We start from the raw sequence: 23,515 nt of genomic DNA, 5'->3' as shown, positions 1-23,515 counted from the left end.
CGACTGCTGCGCCTCTGGTGCATCCTGAAGTTAGCAGACAATCTTGGCGATGGGATGGGTAGGGCGGGATTTCGCTGGCGACACGAGCCAATCGCCAGAAATAGATTTTTCCTTACGTCAAAATCCCTTTCTGGGCTCAGCTCGTGTCGCTGCGCGAAATCGTACCAGAGAAATAGCACAAGATTGTAAAGAAATTCAACAAAATACAAAGAGGTCTCAAATAAAAGATAAAATAAAAATAAATCAATATAATTGCTAATAAAGATACATATACACAGTGATACAAAATAGAAATATTACTTAATTTATACTTAATGCTAATAATATTTCTTAACTTAAGGTAATATAGCATATACAGGAGGAAAATATATCAATATATGTACAAAAACGGTATCTGTGTAAAGCTATGTATCAAAACAATCTAAAGCAATTAACATAAAAGTTGAATAAAACAAACTCAACAATAATAAAATATAAAGGAATGTATTGACTTAATATACAAAACCCGTAACCATTATAATAAGACTGTATCTCCTAGCATAAAAATAAGGAGATGACATCCACGAGATCAGTAATCATCACCAATGTGAGTGTCCCTAGCAAAAAATAAGGGACACCCACTATATCATCATCAAAGCAGCTAAGACACAAGGTGACCGTAAATGAACAAGGCAGGAATAGACGAACTGTTGGGTGAGCAGGTAGAAAGGAGGACTGGATCTTCTACTAAGGATTAGTCAGAGTCAGGGGAAACTATGTTACCCGCTGCAACTGCTGAAAAATTTCAGGGCTTCCAAGGACTTTAAGTAATGACGTTTGAACACTGTCGGCGATTTCCATCCAGTATACTTTTTCAACTCATCGAAGTTCATATGTTGGAAATAGTTAATTGAGGTGGCTACTGCCCTGACATCATGTGCTTTTGGGAAAGAGTCAGGATTGGCTTGTTTAATGAAGTACAGGATTTGTTGCCTGATGGACCTTTAATAGATAAAGTACAACCCTTTTAACCTTTTTTTTCTCATCCTAAAGAGAGGTCCCCCACCCGATGAGGATGAGGTAGGTCCTAGTATAGAAGGCTCGTAAAGCTGAAACTGGGCAAAGAAATACATCTTGTGGAAGGGGTAGTACCTTCCAATGGTTCCCACCTCATCAAAGGATCTTCATTCTTAGCTAAAAAGCTACGTTCCGGGGAAAGTAGCACTTCCCCTGTGGGAAGGAACTGAATATGATCCGGATCTCTGGATAAAGCCGACAGTTCTGAAATTCTAGCTCCTGAGGCCAAGCTTAATAAAAATAGGGTTTTTTCTTAAGAGCATTATAAACGAGCATGTGTCATTATTGGTTTCTGAAGCCAGTTTTTAGAACAACATCGTTTAAGAACCATGATACTGACGTAGGCCTTACAGAAGGTCTAAGTCTAGCACAGGCCTTGGGAATAGACGAGAAGTAGGAATCTGTCAAGTCTATGTTGAACCCAAATTGAAAAATCTTTTTCAAGGCTGACTTGTTTGTCGTAATTGTGCTAGCTGCTAAGCCTTTTTCAAATAAGGATCTGAAAAAAGGATATAGCTGAATTGATTGTCATGATCCTAATATCTGATTCTTTCAGGAAGGTTGCTAACTTTTTGACAGCAGCATCATACTGTCTCAAAGTTGAATCTCTTTTATCGGATTCCAAGAAGAGAATATTCTGAGGGTCAATATTCGCATCCCTCTTCGCTGCAAACTTCATGAAATCCATAAAGTTAGGGTTTTGAGAATCCCTGAGGAAGCGAACACAGTCTTCGTTTGTACTGACTGGGAGAGCTTGGGATTGGGATCGAAGAGGGCGGAGACCCAGTTCCAGAATGAGAGGGTACCAATTGCTCTTCGGCCAGTCTGGGGCTACTAGAGCCACTTGACCCTTGAATGTCCTGAGTTTGTTTAACACTTTCATGAGAAGATTCACTGGAGGAAAGACATAAATCCTCTCCAGTTTTGTTCCAGTCTAGAGCCAGGGCGTCCGTGGCATAGGCCAGAGGGTCCAGGTTGGGGGCCACATAACACGGGAGTTTGTGGTTCGCTTGAGATGCGAAGAGATCTACCTGTAGACCTGGAACTCTCTGAAGAATCCATTGGAACGAACTGTTGTCCAGTGACCATTCCGACTCTAGAGGTACTGGATCGGATAGAGCATCTGCTATGACGTTTCTCACTCCAGCTATATGGGTGGAGGAGAGATGCCAACTGAACTTGTCCGCCAGGAGAATATGGCTACCATGACATGATTTAGATGACGACTTGGAGCCTCCTCTGTTTACACAATGTACTACCACTGCGCTGTCCAGGACTAGCTTTATGTGGGAGTACTTTGGCGGACGTAACCTTTTTAGAGTCAAGAACACTGCCATTGCCTCCAGTAAGACATTTATAGGAACTGACGGAACTAGAGTGACCACGTTCCTTGAACCTTTTTTGAACTGGGAATATCCTCCCCAACCGCTTAATGAAGCGTCTGTGTGGATAGTGATCCCTGGCGGAGGAAACTGAAGGGGCACTGACACCGACAGGTTCTTGACTTTCGCCCACGGCCGAAGTCGATTCTTTAGAATCAGAGGGACTGAGGACAATTTGTCCCTGGACCTGACATTTGCTCGTGAGCGCCAGATTCTGGTTAGGTCTTTCAGTTTGGCTTTCATTAGGATGTTCGTCACTGATGCAAACTGGAGAGAACCAGGATCCTTTTCCTGAGATCTTCTTGAAGCCAGTTTGTGACTCAGAAATTGCTTGACTGACTTCGCTATTTCCTTCCTCTTGGATGATGGAATCGACAGAGTATGGGAGGATGAGTTCCATTGAATGCTAGCCACTGAAAGTTTGACTCTGGAGTGAGTCTTGACTTGGTCCTGTTTATCTTGAAGCCTAGATATTCCAGGAACTGAATCACTTTCAGTGTTGCTTTGTTGCATTCCTCGACTGTTTGAAGCCCAGATCAACCAATCGTCGAGATACGCTACTACCATAACCCTTGCGATCTGAGTTGTTGAACAACTACTTCCGCCAGCTTCGTAAACACTCTGGGTGCTACGTTGAGCCCGAAAGGAACTACCTTGAAGGAGAATGTCTGGTCTCCTATCTTGAAGCCCAGATACGGACGGAAGTGTCTTGCAATAGGGATATGATAGTAAGCGTCTGTAAGATCGATAGAGGTGGTGACGGCCCCACGGGGAAGTAAGGTCCGCACCTGCGAGATCGTGAGCATCTTGAACTTGTCGCAGCGAATGGCTAAGTTTAAGCGGGACAAGTCTAAGATTACCCTTCTTTTTTGTGAGCCTTTCTTTGGCACGCTGAACAAGCGTCCTTGAAATTTAACCTTTTGACTCTCGCTATAGCTCCTTTCTGAAGGAGATCCTCCGCATACTCCGTCAGTTCCTTGGAAGGAAGTTGGCGGAAAGGCCTGGATGGGGGTGGGTTCGTTAACCAGCTCCAACCCAGGCCTTTTGACACAATGCTCTGAGCCCACTTGCTGAAGTTCCACCGGTGGCGAAAGTGAAACAGCCTCCCTCCTACCTGAAGTTCTTCATTGGTTCTGGTAGCCTCCTCGGCCTCCTCTGAAGTGTTTTCCCCTATTAAAGGGACCTCCCGATCCTCTCCCACGAAAGGAACGCTTACCTCTGCCTCCCTTACCCGAGCGGTCATACTTCTGTGAAGATTGACTCTCGAAGGCTTGATTGTAAGCTGGAGAGAGGGCGTAAGAGGTGGAGGGCTGAGGCTGAGGGGAGATAACGTAAATCGGCTGTGATTGAGCCTTTGAAGTGGAAGGTTGGGCTGTTTGCACAAGGGAACCGCCGGAACTTGCTGAGAAAAGCGTGGCTGCTTTTCTGGTAGGGCTGGAAACGCCTGGTTTCCTTTGACCCTTACCTCTAGCTGCTAGATCTTGCCTCCTCTTGGCCGTAAGACCCCAACGGTCCTTAAGGCTCTGGTTCAACCTCGTAGCCTCTGACTGAACTTCCTTCACCATCGCTTCTGGGAAGAGGTCTGCTCCCAGATGCTCGACGCAAGTAACCTATTCGGCTGTGCCGAATAGTTGCTTCTTGTAGGACGTGCTTCCTACAATTCGTCCTAGCAGTGGCAAACTCAAACATATCTGACTGTACCGTTTGAGTCAGGGATTTGGTCATAAGCTTGAAAAGCGGCTCTGAACCATAGGCTATGGTGGCCACCTCGGTCATAGCCATGGAATTAATCGATCTGGCTAACCGCGATTTGGCGTCAAATTCAGCCTGAATAAGGCTATCTGGAAGCTGGGTACTTTTTCACCAAACTGCTCCATAGCACAGTCCGGTTTGAGTTTGCCAGCTGAGAAGGTGTTAGGTAAGTCTTCCCACAATTCTCCGGCTGGAAGGAAGTAACGGAGATGTAGGATCTGCTTCCTTCAGTTGAGGCATGGGGTCCCCCTTCTGGGCCGCTGGAATGGTAGACGTCGCGATTTTTGTCAGGAAAGGGAGCGGGGTACTCTCATCCATCGTAAAGATCGTAAACGGACTCTTGAAAGGTTGGATTTTCGTATTGGAACAATCCATGTCCTCTAGACACCTGAGCCATTCTCTCTGAGCCTGGTCACGTGAATAGAGGACTGTCTCCTTTGGTACTCTATCATCCCGAATCATGGCTGAGGCGGTGAGCCTTGCGTAGCCGATGAACGGGGGTCTGAAGTCTTCCGGGTAGAACTCGAAGTCCTCGATCCTCCGAGTTCCAAATTCCGGTATAGAATAAATGAGTCCGTCTTGGAAGGGGACGTATGACGCTACTCTCCAAGGGTTGTTCATCGAGAACGGAGGTAGAGAGTCATACGGGGGAAGCTGGGCTCCACCTGTATTGAAAGGTGGAGGAGAGGCTAGAGGAGCTTGGCTCAGTCCGGCTATAATGGTGTCTTGAGAAGTAATCCTATCCGACAACCGAGAGATCATTTGTTCCATGCTACTTTTCAGAGACCCAACCAGGTCGCCCACCTGTTGTAACAGACCAGCATTGGAGTCCAAAGCCGGAGCTGCTGCGGAGGTGGAGGGTGGCTCTGAATTGGAACCAAGGGTAGCGGAACTGACGACTCTGCCGGAGTGTGAGATCTCTCTCTGGAGGATTTACTCCTCGAGGACTTAGAGCCGGACCCAGAAGCTTTAGATCTGTCTGCTCCGGGATTCCTAGCGGAGACTTACGAGAGGAGGATGACGCCGAAGCCGTCTTCTTAGACGACGACGACGTCTTTGTCAAGGATTTCACTGCTTGACCTTGACCTTGGGTCTAACTGAAGCGTCAGGAGGAGTATATAATTCATCACCCGTAAAGCCTTGGAAGGATGGAGAGGTTGCAGGAGTAGAAGAAACAGTTGCACCCAAGGGTATCCCTTGGGTGTCCACCTTACCTACCTCGACCAACAGGTCGTCTACACCTACCATAGGTTCTACATTAATATCCAACGTCGCGACTTCCGAGGAGATGTCCTGGCCTTGGTCAGTCAATGAGGCAGCCAGCTGTTGCTGGATGAAGGCGATAGTCGGGGCCGCCTCTACTGGGTCGACGTATCCTGTCGCCTTGCCTGTCCGGGGAAGATTAGTACCGCCAACCTTTTCTCCAGGATGTAGGGCATACCCTTGGCGGCGTTCTTCCCGAAACCGCCGACCCAGGCCCGCAGGGTTTGCCAGTGCGGTATCCCTCACGGCCGGCGCCTGGAAGAGAGGGTATTGATTAGATTTAAGAATAACTTAAAACTAAAGCTAACTTAAAGCATAACTTAAAATTATAGGGGCTCATAAGGCCCCTTGAATTTACCTTAAGTTAGAGTGATTGATGTAAAACTTAAGCACTCTAACAGATGAGGACCAGCTACCGGAGATGGAATACTACCCGTCTAAAAGCTGGCTCACCAGATCATAAAACTTATGGTACACGTCTCATGGTACCAGCCCTGGATTGTCCCCGTGCCGGAGAGCGCATGGAGCATGGGACCGGCAAACTTCGTGTCCACATGGGTCCTGAAGTGTGGCGGCGCATCCCGGATGCTCACAGTTGGTGGTCTGTAAGTGGAAAGACACATGAGTATCTTAAAGAATATCACTTACAGGCTAAAGGACAGAAGAACTCTCCGTTGCATGCCGGAGCTCGGAAAAAATTTCGGGCATGCCCCTCCCTTAATGCGACACTGAATAGGCTATAAACCCCGGAGGTATCCGGTGAATAAGAAGGAGGGGGAATGGTTTAAGGTACTTAAAATAACTTAACATCTTAAACCTAAAAGCTCGAACGTACCGGACTAAGTCCAGTGCGTGGCGGAGTGAATAACTCAGTGAAACGGAGAGGTTAGAAGGGACCGACTGTATGTTCCGGTCCACCCCGTGGGGTAGACTAGCACCTTTCCGCTAGATGCCAGGTCTCCGGTGGTAAAGGAGCCCTAGTAAGGTGGGAAAGAGCAAGGGGCATACAGACTCGGGCTAGTAACGGAGCGACGGAGTAGTAATGGAGAGGGGGAAAGGCCAGTCCCCCCCACCTTACCATCCGACCGGACCGAGAAGCCGGAGAGGTCGAGTCCAGTCTGGGTCTGTCCCGTCCCTCTACCCCCTCCGCCTGGGGGGAGAGAGGGAGGCAGGCCTCGGGTATGCGAGCGAGCATGGGCAGGCCTAGCCACCCCCCCCGACCCTATGGAAGAGCGGGAGGGGGGAAAGGTGACTGGACAGGCGTCTGGCTGCCTCGTGATCACATAGTGACCACGGGGCGATAAGAACAACAACTAAGCCTAAAACATAACCAACTGATCAGAGAGATGCTATCGGGAAGCAACCGAGCTGACAAGCGGTAACATAAAGGCCCAATGGGCCATGACCTAGGCTAAGCGAGCCAGACGCCTAACTAACCTAACAATATCACATAAATAATAAAAAATGAATAATAAAATGAAAGAAAGAAAAAACAAATTAGTAGGAGAAAAAATCCAGGAGTGTACGGGACTAACCCGAAGGCAAGTCTACCACTCAAAGCTAGCCGAGGCCGATACTAAGAGCCGTGGCTAGGGTCTGGATGGAAGAGCCTACATAAGGTAAAAGACATGCATGCATGACAAAACCGTGTAGACCTTACCCTAAACAAAGCGGATAATAAAATAGAGCGTACAAAAGTCAGGGGATGTTCTGGGTATGGGCGACCCAGAACGGACCCATCACGAGGCAGAACCATGCTGCCATGCTTCCGACCCAGAGATCGTATTTATACCTAAAAAACGGCAAATACGTGCTCAGGGCCGGAAAAAAACCAAATAGCAATAAACACTGAGTACTTAACTTAGCTGCTGCGATGGCTGCACGCGCCATGGTAATAAAATCCAAAAGAAAGGGCACAAAAACACAGAGAAGAAAATGGCACGTGTGTATCGTGTGCGCTAACTGAAAAGGATGGCCACCAGAGGCGCAGCAGTCGGCAGCATGGGATGGAGTAGTAGTAGTAGGTGCTGCCCACTCTGTGGGTCGGCTCCCCTCTTGGGGGATTTTGTAGTGGGAGAATTCTATTGGCATTTGGCTCGTGGTAGTGGTCTCACTCGCCATAGTGTTCATACCGACACTCTCTGGGAGGGTGAGAGTCAGGTTATACTGAACCTTTTTCTTTATTTATTTATTCTCTGGTATGTGTTAGTACATTTACCCTAGAAATAATAGATTAAAGGATATTTCGCGCAGCGACACGAGCTGAGCCCAGAAAAGATGTTTTTGATGGCAAAACTTTCTTACACATCATATCAGTATCGTTCAATGGAACCAATGTAGCTCTAGTAAAAATAGGTAAATGTTATTGTATTCTCACCAGAACTCATGCAGAGAGGGCTATAGATCTGATGTTGCGTCTGCTGCCAGAAGACCATCTTCTTCTTTCATCTAGTAAGAGGGTCAAAGCTCTTATTTTAGAGGAGATGGCTATTGACAATCCCAATAAGGATGTTTGGTAAGTGTAAAGTGAGGTGAGCTAACTTTAAGGTATATTGTGATTTCCGTTCCTCTTAGAACATTCTGGTTTAAACCATGTATGCTTACCCAAACATTATGTAAATGATGCTTTGTTTACTTCATGGAATATATAAAGGTGGAATGTGATTTTGGTGGTAAACTTAATTTAAAAATATTTTTGTTGACAGGATATTTTTTATATTCTGTGTATCCTCTCATGATTATCAAGTAAGTAATGATTTTTAAAACCTTCAGAGAAAAAGTACCTTGCTGAGGCTCATTCCCTACACAAGGAGGCACTTGCCATGGCCATGCGAGCATTTGGAGAAATGAATGTACAAACTGCTAAGCATTATGGCAACCTTGGTAGACTGTACCAGAGCATGAGACATTTTCAGGTTAGTGATAAATGCATCTAATGTCAATGAGAGATTAAAATTTTTATAATTTAAATCTTTGTGTATTTAAATTTATCTTGCAGTTAATATTTTTGTTCTTTCTTATTTTCAAAGCAATGAAAAACAATATTTGTTTTGAGCAGTTGAGTAAATTTTTTTTACATTTGTGATCATATTACTGCTTCTTGGTTCTGTGCTTTTTTGTTTGAATTCTATTGGGTCTAGGTTTTCATGTAGTATCCCACTTTCTCCATGATTTCCTGAGTCTTCATACTGATAATCATTTTGTTATTCCATATCTATTGCTTTTCTGACCAAACTGTTATCCTTTCTCATCACATATGCTAACCATCTCAGTCTTTTGTAGTATCTATTTTTTCCAGGCTCTTGATACTACATCTCACAAATTTCTCATTCATAATACGTTCTTACAAGTGAACTCTAGCCATGAATCACATTTATGTTCCTACATTTTCGGAATCTTAATTATCATAGCCAGTGCCCATCTTATAGGTACATAGGTTACTACAGTCCCTGCCAACCCATATTAAGTCCAAGGCATCTCTACTTGTTTTCTTCCTTTCTTTAAAAGTCCACCTGAAAACCCTTTGGGTCCAAGAGGAATCCGGTGGGAAATGACCCTGCAAAGAGAACCAAGTTATAGAAAAAGGTGATAAATAGATAATATGAAGGAATAGGATATTAACTCAATACAAATGAAATTCAGGAGACATTAGCAAAGAACATAATGAATTTGCTCATCACTTAAATAGTTTGGAAATCCAAAGATTCCATAATTACACTAGATAAACTATTCCACATTTTAGTTACAACCAAGATAAAACCTCCTTACAAACTGAGTATGAAATACAAGGGAGAGCTCAGATTGAGTGACTGTCAAATATCTTCTTATCAAAGAAAAATAGGCTTACATCATAGGCAGCCAGGGACTCTGGCATTCAGAGGAAACATTTTTGTTTATGATTAAAATGTCTGCCATAATGTAATTTCTTCCCCTCACTAAGGCAAGCCCTGTGAAATTTTAGTAATGTAACTCAGTAGTGTGGTAAAACTACCCACAAACCTACCCTTTGACATTGGTTTTCTTTGAGATACCATAGAATTCTGGTGACAGAGAGGCTGAGAGTCATTGCATGCATGGTATAGCATGAGACAAGATTTAATTGACTTATTAAGTTCCATTACCTTGTGTCTATTGCAGGAGGCAGAGGAGATGCATCTCAAGGCCATTATGATAAAGGAGCAGCTGCTTGGACCAGAAGATTATGAAGTAGCATTATCTGTTGGTCATTTAGCCTCTCTCTATAATTATGACATGATGAAGTACGACAAGGCTGAATCATTATATTTGCGTTCAATTGCAATTGGTAAGTAATACACAAGATGAAACATAGTAAAAAATTTATTTAAGATGTGGCTTTGATGTTGCGTAGGAAGGCATTATGTTTATTGAGAGTTTCAGGTGAAGTTTTCTGTCACAATAACTTAACTGAATTTTAAAAACAATTTATTTAATTAAATAGTATTTGTAAGTTACTTCTAGACAGTGAAACATTGGTTAATAATAATAATATAATAATAATAATATAATAATAATATAATAATAATATAATAATAGGGAAAAAAACTCTCTATCACGAGAGTATATATAAGTTCTAAAGGGTCCACAATAATACAAAGTGTGAAACGTCCGTGTATAATTTTGAAGACTTTTACAGAAAGCTTTCGAACCCTTCCTCGAAAGCTTTCTGTAAAGTCTTCAAAATTATACACGGACGTTTTACACTTTGTATTATTGTGACCCTTTAGAAAATAATAATAATAATAATATTTTATCAGGCCAAAGGTGTTGATAGCATACAAGAATGCTGAAGCTGAAACTCAGGTTTTTCACAAAACAGGTTTGACGAGGGAAACCCCACTTTTTGGTAGCCATTGTTTGCTCTCATGTAAGAATATCAAAGAATTCTCTTATAGATAGTCTTCATTCATCCCTAAAGGAGCAAACATAAAAATACATAAAAAATTGACAGATAACAAAAAGGTCTAGCTCCTGATTAAAAAATCCTAATAACCCAGATGAGAAAATAGTCCATGGCAAAGTCACCTAACCCCTAGTGGACAGGTAACATACATATACCATGTTTACTTATAGGTTTGTGGTGGATCTGGGTAGCATACATATAGTTCAAGATTTTGCGCCATACATTTTTGAACAAATTCTGTGGGAAAAGTGTTCAGATAAACTTCCATGCGCCATAAATGACTTGTGCAACTCGTACCAAATTCTAATAGCTAGTCATACAGAGGAAAGAGATCAGTTTGCCTTGAGGTTTCATAAGGGAATGTTGTGCAAAATTCCCATCCAATGATGTCTCAAGTATTTCACAATAAATATTCTCAGAATTAGTTACTGATTTTAGTTCTTATATGCTATGATATTATGTGAGCTGTAAGATAATTGATACAAAATAAAAAAAAAAATATGTGACACTTACACTTGTTAAAATTAGCATATTTTTATGGCTGTCTTTTGGAAAAGAGACCCCTCACAGGGTTGGAAATATTCATTCTCAACTTCCCTGGAAGGTACAGAAAATTAAAAAAAAAAATTCTTATACCATATGCATATCTTCCTCTTTCCATTGATGAGTTTGATCTTTTTAAATTGGCCATCCTTAAATCAGCCCAACCTAAGGGTGTGCAATATATATTTTAACCCAGACTGTGAGGGTTAAGTTTGTATCTACCTTCGTTTATTCAGGATGCCCGACAATGAAGGATAGAAAGAAGAACCCTTATTATGTGTGATGCAATTGTAATAGCTGCAAAGCACTTTCTCAGACAGGTAGAATAGACAATATAAAAACTGTTTCAATCAATGCTCAAACCAGCTTTCAGTTTGGAGGCAATCCAACTACTGTACACTTTCTACAAACTGTTATTGCTGGATGGATGAGGTCTGTAGCGTATGCACCAGGTACCTAGCAATGTGAGGTGAGTAATCTTTGCAGTAGACTAGATTTGAAGGCACGTCTCAGAGAAGAGGATGCATAGAGGCCTCTTTCTTTTGTCTTGAAAGAACAGTGGACAGTATTTTTGATTGGTTTTTGCCTATTGTTTTTTTCTTGCCTTCCATTTATTTAAGCAGTAGGGAACCAATGACTTGCCAATTTGGGGCCATTGGTAGGTGGTTCTGTGAAAGTTAGTAGGTGTTAAATCTGGGACAAAAGAGAGAAAAAAAAATTCCTCCATTTATTCTATTCTTGTAGAAATGCATCTCTTGCTAACTCCAGGTTTGGAGACTCTTGAAGTTGATGATTTTCTTGTGTGCCACGCTGGTCCATTTCCAGATTTGGAACTTCAGTAGCAGTTATTTAAAAGGTGGTTTGTTCAGCATCTACTGAGGTCGAGGCTGCTGTCCACCGTGACAGGAGTCTGGCATTGAGCAAACCCATGAATGTGGATTTGCTGATAGCAGCCACTTTTTTTCCTGAGCCATCCTTAGGGTAGACAGCATGACTGCACTGAGAGGGAGTGAGCAGGGACCCGGCTTCTAAATACGTACTATTCATTGCTGTAATATTGTCTAGGACCAACAAAATTTGGGTCCAGTTTTCTAGAGGCAGGAAGTCAGCCATAACTGATGTGGCACCTCCCCAAAAACTGATGACTATCTTCCTTGCTATCTAACTGTCCTCCAGATGGGCTTCCCAACCTGTCAAGAAGGATCTGAGTGTATTACTGTCACTTGGATGGAGGAATCAGTTCAAACCTGTGTTTTGAAAAGTTACCTTCCAGGTCCACTGTCGTAATATCTTCCTAACTGCCTAACTTAAGAGGAAATCTCAGATTAGATAAGGAACATTCGCAGATCCTACCTTGCTCTGGTTTGAGTTTGGCTAGGAAGACAACTGACCACAAAGGATATGTTCACAAAGACCCAACCACACAAATGCCTGTTGTTGTGAAGTGGGATTTGTTCCAGTTTATCAGGAAACCTTTATGTAGGCTACTAATTGAATTCTTTCTTGCTTCTGAGTTCTGAATAACTATTGCAGCTGATTTTGTGAAGATTCTTTGTACAGTATCTAATGCAAAGGTCATGACATTGAATCTGAAACCTGTCTTTCCCTATCCAAAACCTTAGGAAGAGGTGGAAGGGAACGACAGTAGGGACGTGTTACTATTTCTTTTTCAGATCGATAGAAGCAGTCCAAGTCCCACATGGAATGAGTGAAAGTACTTGGACAGTAGTAGTAATCCAGAAATTGCAGCACACAGCTTGTTTCAAGCCCATGGGTGCTACTTTATGAAATCATGAAGTGTCCCCATCAGGATTTGCAAAAATGGCTTTGCGACTGCAGCCAAAACAGTCCTAGAAGACTCTGAGAGCTACGTTTTTACTTTTCACAATAGTAGATGATGCTAGAGCAGAAAGTAGTGGAGCCTTGTATGGAACTAAAGTGACTGTCCCACCTGAGATTGCTCCATAGGGGCATCAAACTCCTAAGTGGCACAATGAGTGGGAACTTTCCCATTAAAAAAGATTGGCAAGTGTTATCCATTCCTGTATGGAGTTGCAAATACAGGCGGTCCCCAGTTATTGGCGGGGGTTCCATTCTGACAGCCTGATGACAGTAAAAATTGCTGATAACCAAAAAATTGGTAATTTATGGTGTCCATAACCGGTTAATGGTGCCTCTGTTAGGTATGTATCAGTGCCACATCTCTATTATTGGTGCCGATAACCGAAAATTGGCACATTATGGTGCCAAAAATCACCGATTTTCAGCCTAGACCTCTGTAAATCAAATAGCCGACTTCCTGTTATTCCTAAAATTGTTAAGAATTGTCAACCTCTACCATAAGGGTACAGGTCGATGCTTACTTCAGTCTTTAAACATAGAGGATGGATTTGTCCACTAACCAAGACATAGGTAACCTCATCAAAATCCTTTTACACACAAAGCAAAAGAGTTCTAATGCTCTTGGAATCTGGGCATTGTACTAAAATGGCTCTTAAGTTCTCAGTTGGAACCCTTCAGAATGCCTCCTCAGGAATCTCACCAAGAAAACACTTTTTGTAGTAGGCTTATCTACAGCCAAACATCTTATCGAATTACATGCAATTGACAAGAGGGTAGGATTCGCACAAGGAGATGCAATTTGCTCTCTATCACTTAACTTTCTAGCAAAGAAACGAAAGTCCTTCCCTTTTTCTTTGCTTCGTTCCTTTGTTATTAAAAATCTCACAGAGATATAGGCCATAGGAAGGAGACGCTAGTCCAATGATATCATTTAGGTATTATCTTTGTAGGACAAAGAAAGTTAGAGGACCTTTGCCTTACTGTAGTACTCTGTGAGAAGTCCAGTTCGTCCCCTTTCCAAAAATAATTTAGACAGATTAAAATTGCAGGAAAACATAGAAGGAAGTTCTGATATTGGTTGTAGCTTTGAAATGTTGGTGTTTTTGAAGCTTACACTTTACATAAGGTTGCTTTGGTTCACAATTTGAGACTTATATGGAAATAATCTAGTCTGTCTATAACTTTAAGAATTGAATATTAGATGCCAGATTCAACACACTTCGTTAGTACCAGAGGATATGTCATAGCCTTGAACCAAGACAATTTGAAGAAATTCAAGTCCATAGGCATTAGATAGAACTTCTGTTTCTAGCTTTAACTGTATTTCCTGGAGGATCATTGTCTGTGTCATGACTGAAAAAAAAGTATCATCAAACATATCAAAGACATACAGGTAAAAGCTTATCTAGGGTCGTAGCAAATGTACAGATTGCTAAAACCCAAATGCCCTTATGGCATTATTTGCATAAGACCCATTATCAGAAATTGTTAGATACAGTGTATTAATAATAAGTTTATGACATAAAGTTCAAAAGAAACTTAAATACATTTATTAATTCCTGTAGCAAGAGGAATACGTACCTTAAATTCAATCCTCTTACCAGTCATATCTATATGCATGCATGTGTTTACATGCAGATACAAAAAAAATAAACTCTTGGAAGAATATTGTCAGTGACTGTGATGTCTTGGATTTTAATTCATGCCCTTCTTGTAGTTGCACCCTGTTTCATATGAACTGACAAAATTATTATTCCCATTAATTTTTTTGGTCCACTTGAGTGAACTGCATTTCTTCATTGAATTGGATTTTATTTAGAGCTACTGACTTTGGTTATTCATTTGATTTTTGTTTGCAGTATGTGAAGTATTAAGCCCAGTTAAACGATACAGATTAACTTGTTGTTAATATATTGTGTACTGCTAGTGGGAATTTCTAGGCTCTAAATAAAATATTTTCTTATTACGTAGTGCCTTGATTCACACATTAAGCCAGGAACAAAATACTTATAAAAATGCAGTTTGAATCACAAACTCATTTGTTTTGAAAGACGAACATTTGAAAAATGTGGGCAATCGCTCATCTCATGGGTGCATCCGAGCTGCTATGGAGGCTGCTATCTTGTTACTGTGGTAATGTATGTACAGCCTCACCCACTGCACTTCCAATCCACCGATAATTAGCCTGTTTTTTATTCTGTTCCTGAATAGATGCACGCTTCATTCCCTTCAAACTCTGTGCTTTTTTTTTCTTATGTGCAAACTTGTGATTTTTTTTTTATAATGGCCCCTAAGAAAGTGAAGAGTGATGGTGAGAAGAAGGTGCAGAGAAGATAACCATTGAAACAAAGAAAGAAATTATTAGAAAAGTATGAGTGTAGTATTCATGTGACCGACCTTGCAACCAGCTATACAAGATGGCCAAGTCAACAATTTCAACAATTTTGAAAAACAAGGCTATAAAGAGGCTAATGTTAAAAAGGTGCATGACAGTATCTTATTAGATCAGATTCTAAATGTTCAAATAGGTAGAAAAAAATACTCTTAAAGTTGGTAGATGAGAAAACATATGGTAGATGATAGCATAACAAGTCGATCATCAGCGTTTGCTGAAGGAAACTGCCTCTACTAGTGCCACACCTGAGGATTTTAGGCTAGTAAAGGGGTGGTTCGATAACTTCAGAGGAGAACTGGCACTCATTGTGTACTGAGGCTTGGTGAAGCTGCTAGCATTGACAGAGCTACTTCTGAGGCGTATGTGACCAAGTTTGCTGAGTACTTGGAGGCAAAGGATAGTCCACAATAAGTTTTCAATTGCAATGAAAAGGGCCTCTTTCTGGAAGACGATGCCCAGTAGAACGTTCATAATCCAGCAAGAGAAGGCACTGTCAGGCCACAAGCCCATAAAGGACAGACTGCACTTTTGTCACGTGCCAATGCAAGTGGCAACTTGAAACTAAAGCCACTGCTCGTCTACCATTCAAACAACCCCCATGCCTTTAACCCTTAAACGCCGAAGCGGTAAAAAAAAAAATGTCTCCCGTGTGCCGGAGGGGTTTCAGCGTGAGCGCGGAAGCGGAAAAAAATATTTTTTTCAAAAAATCACAGCGCGCTTAGTTTTTCAAGATTAAGAGTTCATTTTTTTTTTTTTTTTTTTTTTTTTTTTTTTTTTTTTTTTTTTTTTTTTTTTTTTTGTGCAAGTTTAGTATTCAACCATCAGAAATGATTATCATTATCATATATAAATAATGCAATACGTATATGATAGCGCAAAAACTAAATTTTCATACATTCAACTTACCTGTCAGATATATACATAGCTATAGACTCCGTCGTTCCCGACAGAATTTCAAATTTCGCGGCACTCGCTACAGGTAGGTCAGGTGATCTACCGCCCTGCTCTGGTGGCAGGGCTAGGAACTATTCCGTTTTCTAATCATAATCTCTCTGTCGCCGGCTGTATCAACATTGTTGTTACTTCCTCCTGACTAGAATTCGTTTTTCGCAAAGCTTTTGATCATCTCTCGCTGATATTTGGTGACGTACTTGGATCGTTGTTTGGCATTCGCTATCGTGGACTGTTTTTTGGACTTGGTTTTTGGATTTTGTGAATATGTCTGATTCTAGTGTTAGTTTCAGAGTGTGTGTGAATGAGGGCTGTAAGGTGAGGATTCCGAAAGCTTCGGTAGATCCTCACACTAGTTGTAGAGGGTGTAGAATGGTTGAATGTTCAATTGAGAATACGTGTAATGAGTGTGAGAATCTGAGTGCACAAGAGTGGAAGAATCTAACTTCTTACTTGAAGAAGTTAGAGAGAGATAGAGAGAGGAAGAAAAACCCATAGAAGGTCTGCCTCTCATGATTTACTTTCTAGCTCTGTAGCTTCTTCCTATGATGATAATGACCATTCTGTTTCAGCCCGTTCACAAATGGCTAATCCTCTAGTTCGGCTTCGGAAATAGCAGAACTTAGAGCTTCCCTTCAGAAATGCAGGAAAAGGTCGCAGCATTGGAAGGTAAGGAAAGTGGAATGTGGCAGTGATATTAGTGTCCCCAGTGTAGTGGAGGGGGCCGTCTGGTCGTCTCTGCGGACGCTCCCAGGCCTAGACCTCTTCCAAGCTCCCTGGCCCGGAGGAGAAGGAAAGTCGAAAGCCGTACGGGGGTTGTGGAGAATCCCCAACGATCAGGCGTCCCTTCGGCAGAATCGATCGTATCGACTGCTAAAGACCGCTATAAGAGGTCCTACGAGAGTGCTTTTCGTCGTCGTCGCCTTCTCCGAGAAGAGGGTGGAAGAGTCGAATCTTTCCCGTCCTTTTGAAGATGAGTATGCAAGAGCCTGCCAGGCGCCAGGCGCCTGCTGAACATGAGATCAATTCGAGTCCCGAGCGCTTCTCGGAAGGAGGAGCTCCTTCGGTAGTAAAGAGCGAGATACAGTCAGACTCTGGAAATAGAGGAGATCCTAGAGCGCTTGCAAGATCTCCCTCTCCTGATTCGGAAGATTCCTCAACCAAGAAAAATTTTGAAGAATATGCAAGAGCAATTAGCCTTGCTAGTAGGAACTCGTTATAAGAAGCCTACTCGTAAGAAGGATGATAGGCTTCCTATTAAAAGATCTAAAGAACTATCTCTGCCAGGCGTGACGCATCCTTCAGGGGAGTTGTCGCACAGGCGGCCATCTCTGGGGGGGGCGGTGCGCTAGGCAGGCGAGAAGTAGGAAAGGAAGCTACTCCTGTCAAGAGTAGGGCGCCAACCAGAAGCCAAACTCCGAGTAGGCGTAACGAGCCAGGACAACATTCAAGATCTTCAATCAAGCGCCAAGAGCTGGATGAAGAAGAAGATCCTGTTAGGAGTAGAGCACTTATAAGACGGAAAGCGCCTACTAAACTTCAGACGGATACTCCTCCCAAGCACCAGGAGTATTCTGAACTAAATACTCCTCCCAGGCACGGGGGTATTCGGAAGATGATACTCCTCCCAGGCGCCAGGAGTATTCGGATCTTAATACTCCTACCAAACGCCAGGAGTATTCTAAACAAAATGCGCCTAATAAAGGCCATACTCCTCCCAGGCGCCAGGAGTTTTACGAAGCTTATACTCCTCCCAGGCGCCAGGAGTATGCGGAACTTAATACTCCTACCACGCGCCAGGAGTATTATGAACACAATGCGCCTACGAGGCGCCAGGCGCCTGCTGAAAGCCAGGAGTATTCGAGGCGCTTTGCGCCTTCCAGGCGCCAGGCGCCTGATGAAAATGCGCCTGCCAGGCGCCAAGCGCCTGATGAAAATGCGCCTGCCAGGCGCCAGGCGCCTGATGAAAATGCGCCTGCCAGGCGCCAGGCGCCTGCTGAAAGCCAGGAGTTTTCGAGGCGCTTTTTGCGCCTGCCAGGCGCCAGGAGGATCCCAAGCACGCTACTCCTCCCAGGCGAGATACTCCTGCTGTACACCAGCCGCATTCTCGTATGAAACCGGACACTCGGAAGAGAGTAAGAGAAGAGTCAGTAGAAAGGAGAGAGCCTTCTCCTTCCGAGCCTCTTAACCCAGAAGATGCATCGGAGGATGAAATGAAGGAAGGATCTTCTAATTATAAAGTCCTTTCGTCCTTCTGTTGGAGGAATATGGAGACTCGTTGACACCAGCTGTCACCCCCTTCTCCACGTTCGCAGTTTTCGAGCACGAAAACACTCAAGTCTTCCTCTTTCCTTAAAATGAAGCCTGCCATTTCTATGAGGAGAGCGCTACAATCTCTTGACTCCTGGTTCAAGAAGAAGAAGGAGTTAGGAAGGACGGTCTTCTGTATGCCTCCCGCCAAACTTACAGGAAGGAGAGGAATTTGGTACGAAACGGGAAGAGGATATGGGATTGTCTCTATCCGTTTCAGCCGAATCAGATTTCTCGAGTTTGGTGGATTCGTCTAGAAGGCACGCCTTGAATGCAGCAAAGTTACATGGGGGCTTTCGGAAAACGGACCACCTCATCAAGGGTTCTATTTCACACCTTAGAAGTTTTAACTTCTTAGATTGGGTCCCTGGGGTTCTGGCCAAGAAAAATCTCAAGAAAATGAACAACTCGACCCAGAAACCCATGAATTGCATCCTAGCATGCATTGATAGGCTGTTCAGGATGATCAGCTGAGGTATGCTCGCTATATGGTGCAGGAGTTTTAAAGAAAAGAGCGGTGCACAGTGCTTTCCTCACAAGGCCGTCGCATTCGCAGAGAGCCGCCTTATTGTTTGCGCCTCTCTCTGAACACCTTTTTCCATCGCAGTTGGTGAAGGACATCGCGCATTCTCTGACGGAAAAGGCCACCCAGGATCTCCTTAGACAATCATCAAGGAAGAGTAGGCCTGTGGCTAGTGAGGAGAAGAAAGTGGCTCGCCCAGCTCAGAAACAGCCCTTTCGAGGAGGTCTTTCCAACTAGACCGATCGCCAGAAGTAAGTCAACCGATAAGAGGGGCAGGTCTTCCTTCGTGCCTTTAAGAAAGGGAAGTGAGAGTTCTGTCCTCCAGACACCCGTAGAGCCAGGCTACAGTATTTTGCGAAAGCCTGGGAAGACTTAGGAGCCAACACTTGGACGATGTCGATCATCAAGATAAGGGTATCGCATCCCATTCAAGGACATTCCTCCCTTGACAACATCTCCGAGGGAATTGTCCGCCAGATACAGGGACCAGATGATGACGGACACTCTTCGTCAAATGGTGGAACAGATGTGGGAGAGCAATAGAACTTGTACTGGATTGCAACTCCCGGGGTTTTACAACCGCTTGTTTCTTGTAACAAAGCCTCGGGGGATGGAGACCGGTACTGGACGTAAGTGCGCTGAACAAATTTGTCGAACAACAGAAGTTCAGCATGGAAACGTCTGCCTCAGTCCTTGCAGCACTACGGCAAGGGGATTGGATGGTGTCCATAGACCTTCAGGACGCATACTTCCACATCCCGATCCACCATTCGTCGAGGAAGTACCTTCGATTTATGTTCGAAGGCAGAATTTATCAGTTCAGGGCCCTGTGTTTCGGCCTGTCCACGGCTCTCAAGTCTTCACAGACGTGATGAAAAATGTAGCGAGACACCTACACTTGAAAGGGATAAATGTCTCATGTACTGGACGACTGGCTCATCAGAGCCAGGTCTCAAAAGCAGTGTTTGGAGGACCTGTTAATAACACTGGAGTTGACAAAGTCTTTGGGACTGATCGTGAACCTCGAGAAGTCTCAGATGATCCCCAGCCAGAACGTGGTTTATCTGGGGATTCAGATGGATTCTCTGGGGTTTTCGAGCTTTTCCATCGCAAGAGAGACTAAAGAAAGGCTGTGCCACAGTATCGAACTTTCTAGGGAAAGAGCGCACTTCGGCGAGGGAATGGCTGAGCCTTCTGGGAACCCTTTCCTCGCTCGAACAGTTCTTTCTCCTAGGGAGATTACATCTTCGACCGCTTCAGTTCTTCCTAAGAAGAAGTTGGAGTTGGAAGACAGGTCAGCTATCGGATACGTTTCCAATATCGGAAGAAATAAAACACCATTTGAAGTGGTGGTTGCTTCCACTAAAGGAAAACAAAGGAGTGTCCCTGCAAGTACGGAACCCAAGCCTGACATTGTTTTCAGACGCCTCGGAGGCGGGCTGGGGTGCAACATTGGGACCCAGAGAAGTGTCAGGCACCTGGTCGCAGAACAGGTGTCATGGCACATAAATGCAAAGAACTCTTAGCAATTCACCTGGCGCTAAAGAGCTTCGAAACACTTAGTCAGAGGCAAAGTCGTGCAGATAAATTCGGACAATACGACAGCTCTGGCTTATGTCAAGAAGCAAGGAGGGACGCACTCTTTTGCTCTGTACGAGCTGGCACGGATCTACTGATTTGGGCGAACCAAAGGAAGGTAATTCTTCTAACAAGGTTTGTTCAAGGGGAGAGGAATGGTGAGAGGCGGACAGACTGAGCAGGAGATTCCAGGTCCTTCCCACAGAACTGGACCACTCCACTCAGAAGTCTGTCAGAGCCTGTGGCGCCTTTGGGGGAAGCCTCAAATAGATCTTTTCGCCACATTCCTCTCCCAAAAGGATAGATACATTTTGTGCCCTGGTGGAGGATCCCCGAGCTTATGCAACAGACGCCTTTCTCCTGGACTGGTCAGGAATAGACGTTTACGCTTTTCCCCCGTTCAAGATTCTGGGGGAAGTAGTCAGAAAATTCGTGGCATCGAAGGAACCAAGATGACTCTGATCGCTCCGTATTGGCCAGCTCAAATCTGGTTCACAGAGGTGATGGAATGGACAGTGGATTCCCCAGATCTCTTCCAAACAGAATAGATCTGCTCAAACAACCCCACTTCGAGAGGTACCATCAAAATCTACCCGCTCTTGCTCTGACTGCCTTTCGACTATCGAAAGATCGTCAGAGCGAGAGGGTTTTCTCGCCAGGCAGCAAATGCAATTGCTAGAGCCCGCAGATCATCGACGAGACGAGTGTACCAATCGAAGTGGGAAGTTTCAGAAACTGGTGTAGGTCGAAGAAGCTGTCCTCTTCCAGTACCTCTGTGACCGAAATTGCAGATTTCCTTCTGTTTCTTAGACAAAAGCGCATCTCTCGGTACCAACTATAAGGGGTACAGGAGTATGCTCTCAGCAGTCTTTAGAAACAGAGGATTAGATCTAACGAATGACAAGGATTTGCACGACCTCATTCGTTCATTCGAAAACATCGAAATCACGCGAACCTAAGGTTCAAGCTGGAACTTAGATGTGGTTTTAAATTTCTTTCATCAGATGAATTCGAACCACTTCACACTGCTTCGTTCCGTAATATCACGAGAAAGTGTTTGTTTCTGATGTCTCTGGCAACGGCAAAAAGAATCAGTGAGTTGCACGCCCTTGAATCAAGAGTTGGCTTCAAAGGAGACTCAGCAATTTGTTCATTTCAGTCCCTTTTTCTGGCCAAAAATGAAAACCCTTCGAATCCCTGGCCCAGGAGCTTCGAAGTTAAAGGACTTTCTAGCTTGGTGGGCAGAGAGGCAGAAAGATCCCTGTGCCCAGTTAGAGCTCTAAAATTTTATCTGGACAGGAAGAAGCAGTTGGGGGGTTCGCAGAAAAGTCTTTGGTGCTCAGTGAAAGACCCCAAAAGAGCAATGTCTAAGAACGCATTAGCCTTCTTTGTGAGAAGTGTTATCACAGAAGCTCATAAGAAGTGTCCAGATGATTCGTTTAATCTCCTAAGAGTGGGAGCCCACGAAGTTAGAGCAATCGCAACCTCGGTGGCGTTCCAAAGAAATATGTCACTAAAGAACATTTTGGATACAACCTTATTGGAGATGCAATTCTGTGTTTGCATCCCATTATTTAAAAGACGTACGAGTTACGTATGATAAATGCTTTTCGTTAGGTCCGTTTGTGTCAGCACAGACGGTTCTGGGTAAAGGAGAAAGCACCAATCCTTAAAATTATGTACGTAACCCTCTTGTCGGATGTGTTCTCGGGTTTTCGGTTGATGGGAGTGGCAGTTGTCGCACAGGCGGCCTTCACTTCTCTTTATTTGAAAATCGAGTGACATCTGACTATTAGAGGGGTACAAAAATTTGTTATTTTTGTATGTATGATTTCGAGTTTGTGGTTGTTTGCAAAGAGTTTGGGGATAACTCTAGGCAATCTTAGAACTAACACGGGTTAGGATCGGGTGATCGGGATTGGTTGTGTGCTCCTTAAAATTAGTGCGTGTTGTCATATAAGCGGATGTGCTCCCATGACAAACGACCATTTAGGATTCTGTCGAGTAAGTGGAAGAGACCCCATCGACAGATCCACAAGAATTCTTGGCACAGATCACTATCTCGCTAAGGTTCTTGAGATGAAGCAGACTCCTAGGCGTAGCCACGAAGTCTTCCATCTAAGAAGGTAGGAACTAAGGTTTATTTATACCTACAACATATGTTGTTTACCTGTCTAGTCAGTTAGTTAGCTGTCTCTTGCCCTCCACCAAAGGGTGTCAATCAGCTATGTATATATCTGACAGGTAAGTTGAATGTATGAAAATGACATGTTATGATACAATAAAGTTTCATACATACTTACCTGGCAGATATATACAATGAAGACCCACCAGCCTCCCCGCAGGAGACAGGTGGAAGAGAGATTATGATTAGAAAACGGGAATAGTTCCTAGCCCTGCCACCCAGAGCAGGGCGGTAGATCACCTGACCTACCTGTAGCGAGTGCCGCGAAATTTGAAATTCTGTCTGGGAACGACGGAAGGAGTCTATAGCTATGTATATATCTGCCAGGTAAGTATGTATGAAACTTTATTGTATCATAACAATGTCATTTCACATATAATTGTATTCAAATCGTGCTGTGCGCGAAACGGTTAAAGGTAACAAGTTACTTGTTTTTCGTTGTAATGTACACTAAATTACGATCATTTTGGTATATAAACACATTGTAAAACGATTAAAAGCAACACAGAGAAAATATTATCACAAAATATGCATGAATTCGTAACGCACGGATGTAAACAAATATTTTTGTCAAAAATTCACCATAAATCTAAATATTGTCCTAGAGACTTCCAATTTCTTTCAAAATGAAGACAAATGATTGAATATTACTATACTGTAAGAGTATTAGCTTACAAATGCAGTTTTCGACCATATCTGACGAGTTAAAGTTGACCGAATGTCAATTTTTTTTTTTATATATATATATATTTATATGCAATTATTTCAGAAATAAGAAAAGCTACAACCTTCAATATTTTTCGTGTTATTCTAC

General features: G+C 43.4%; 1 protein-coding gene across 2 annotated transcripts in view; it reads left to right on the top strand.

The window, feature by feature from the left end:
• LOC135225236 (amyloid protein-binding protein 2-like) overlaps nucleotides 1–23,515 on the top strand; it is a 277,676-nt gene that overhangs the window by 226,689 nt on the left and 27,472 nt on the right. For both annotated transcript variants that reach the window (XM_064264566.1, XM_064264565.1), the window contains exons 9-11: nucleotides 7,834–7,966; nucleotides 8,225–8,368; nucleotides 9,591–9,756. In XM_064264566.1, the coding sequence (XP_064120636.1) occupies nucleotides 7,834–7,966; nucleotides 8,225–8,368; nucleotides 9,591–9,756 (443 nt within the window). The remainder of the gene's footprint in view (nucleotides 1–7,833; nucleotides 7,967–8,224; nucleotides 8,369–9,590; nucleotides 9,757–23,515) is intronic.

The sequence above is a fragment of the Macrobrachium nipponense genome, chromosome 13 (assembly GCF_015104395.2).
Source record: "Macrobrachium nipponense isolate FS-2020 chromosome 13, ASM1510439v2, whole genome shotgun sequence".
NCBI lineage: Eukaryota > Metazoa > Arthropoda > Malacostraca > Decapoda > Palaemonidae > Macrobrachium > Macrobrachium nipponense.
This window is presented reverse-complemented; position numbering and strand designations above follow the sequence as displayed.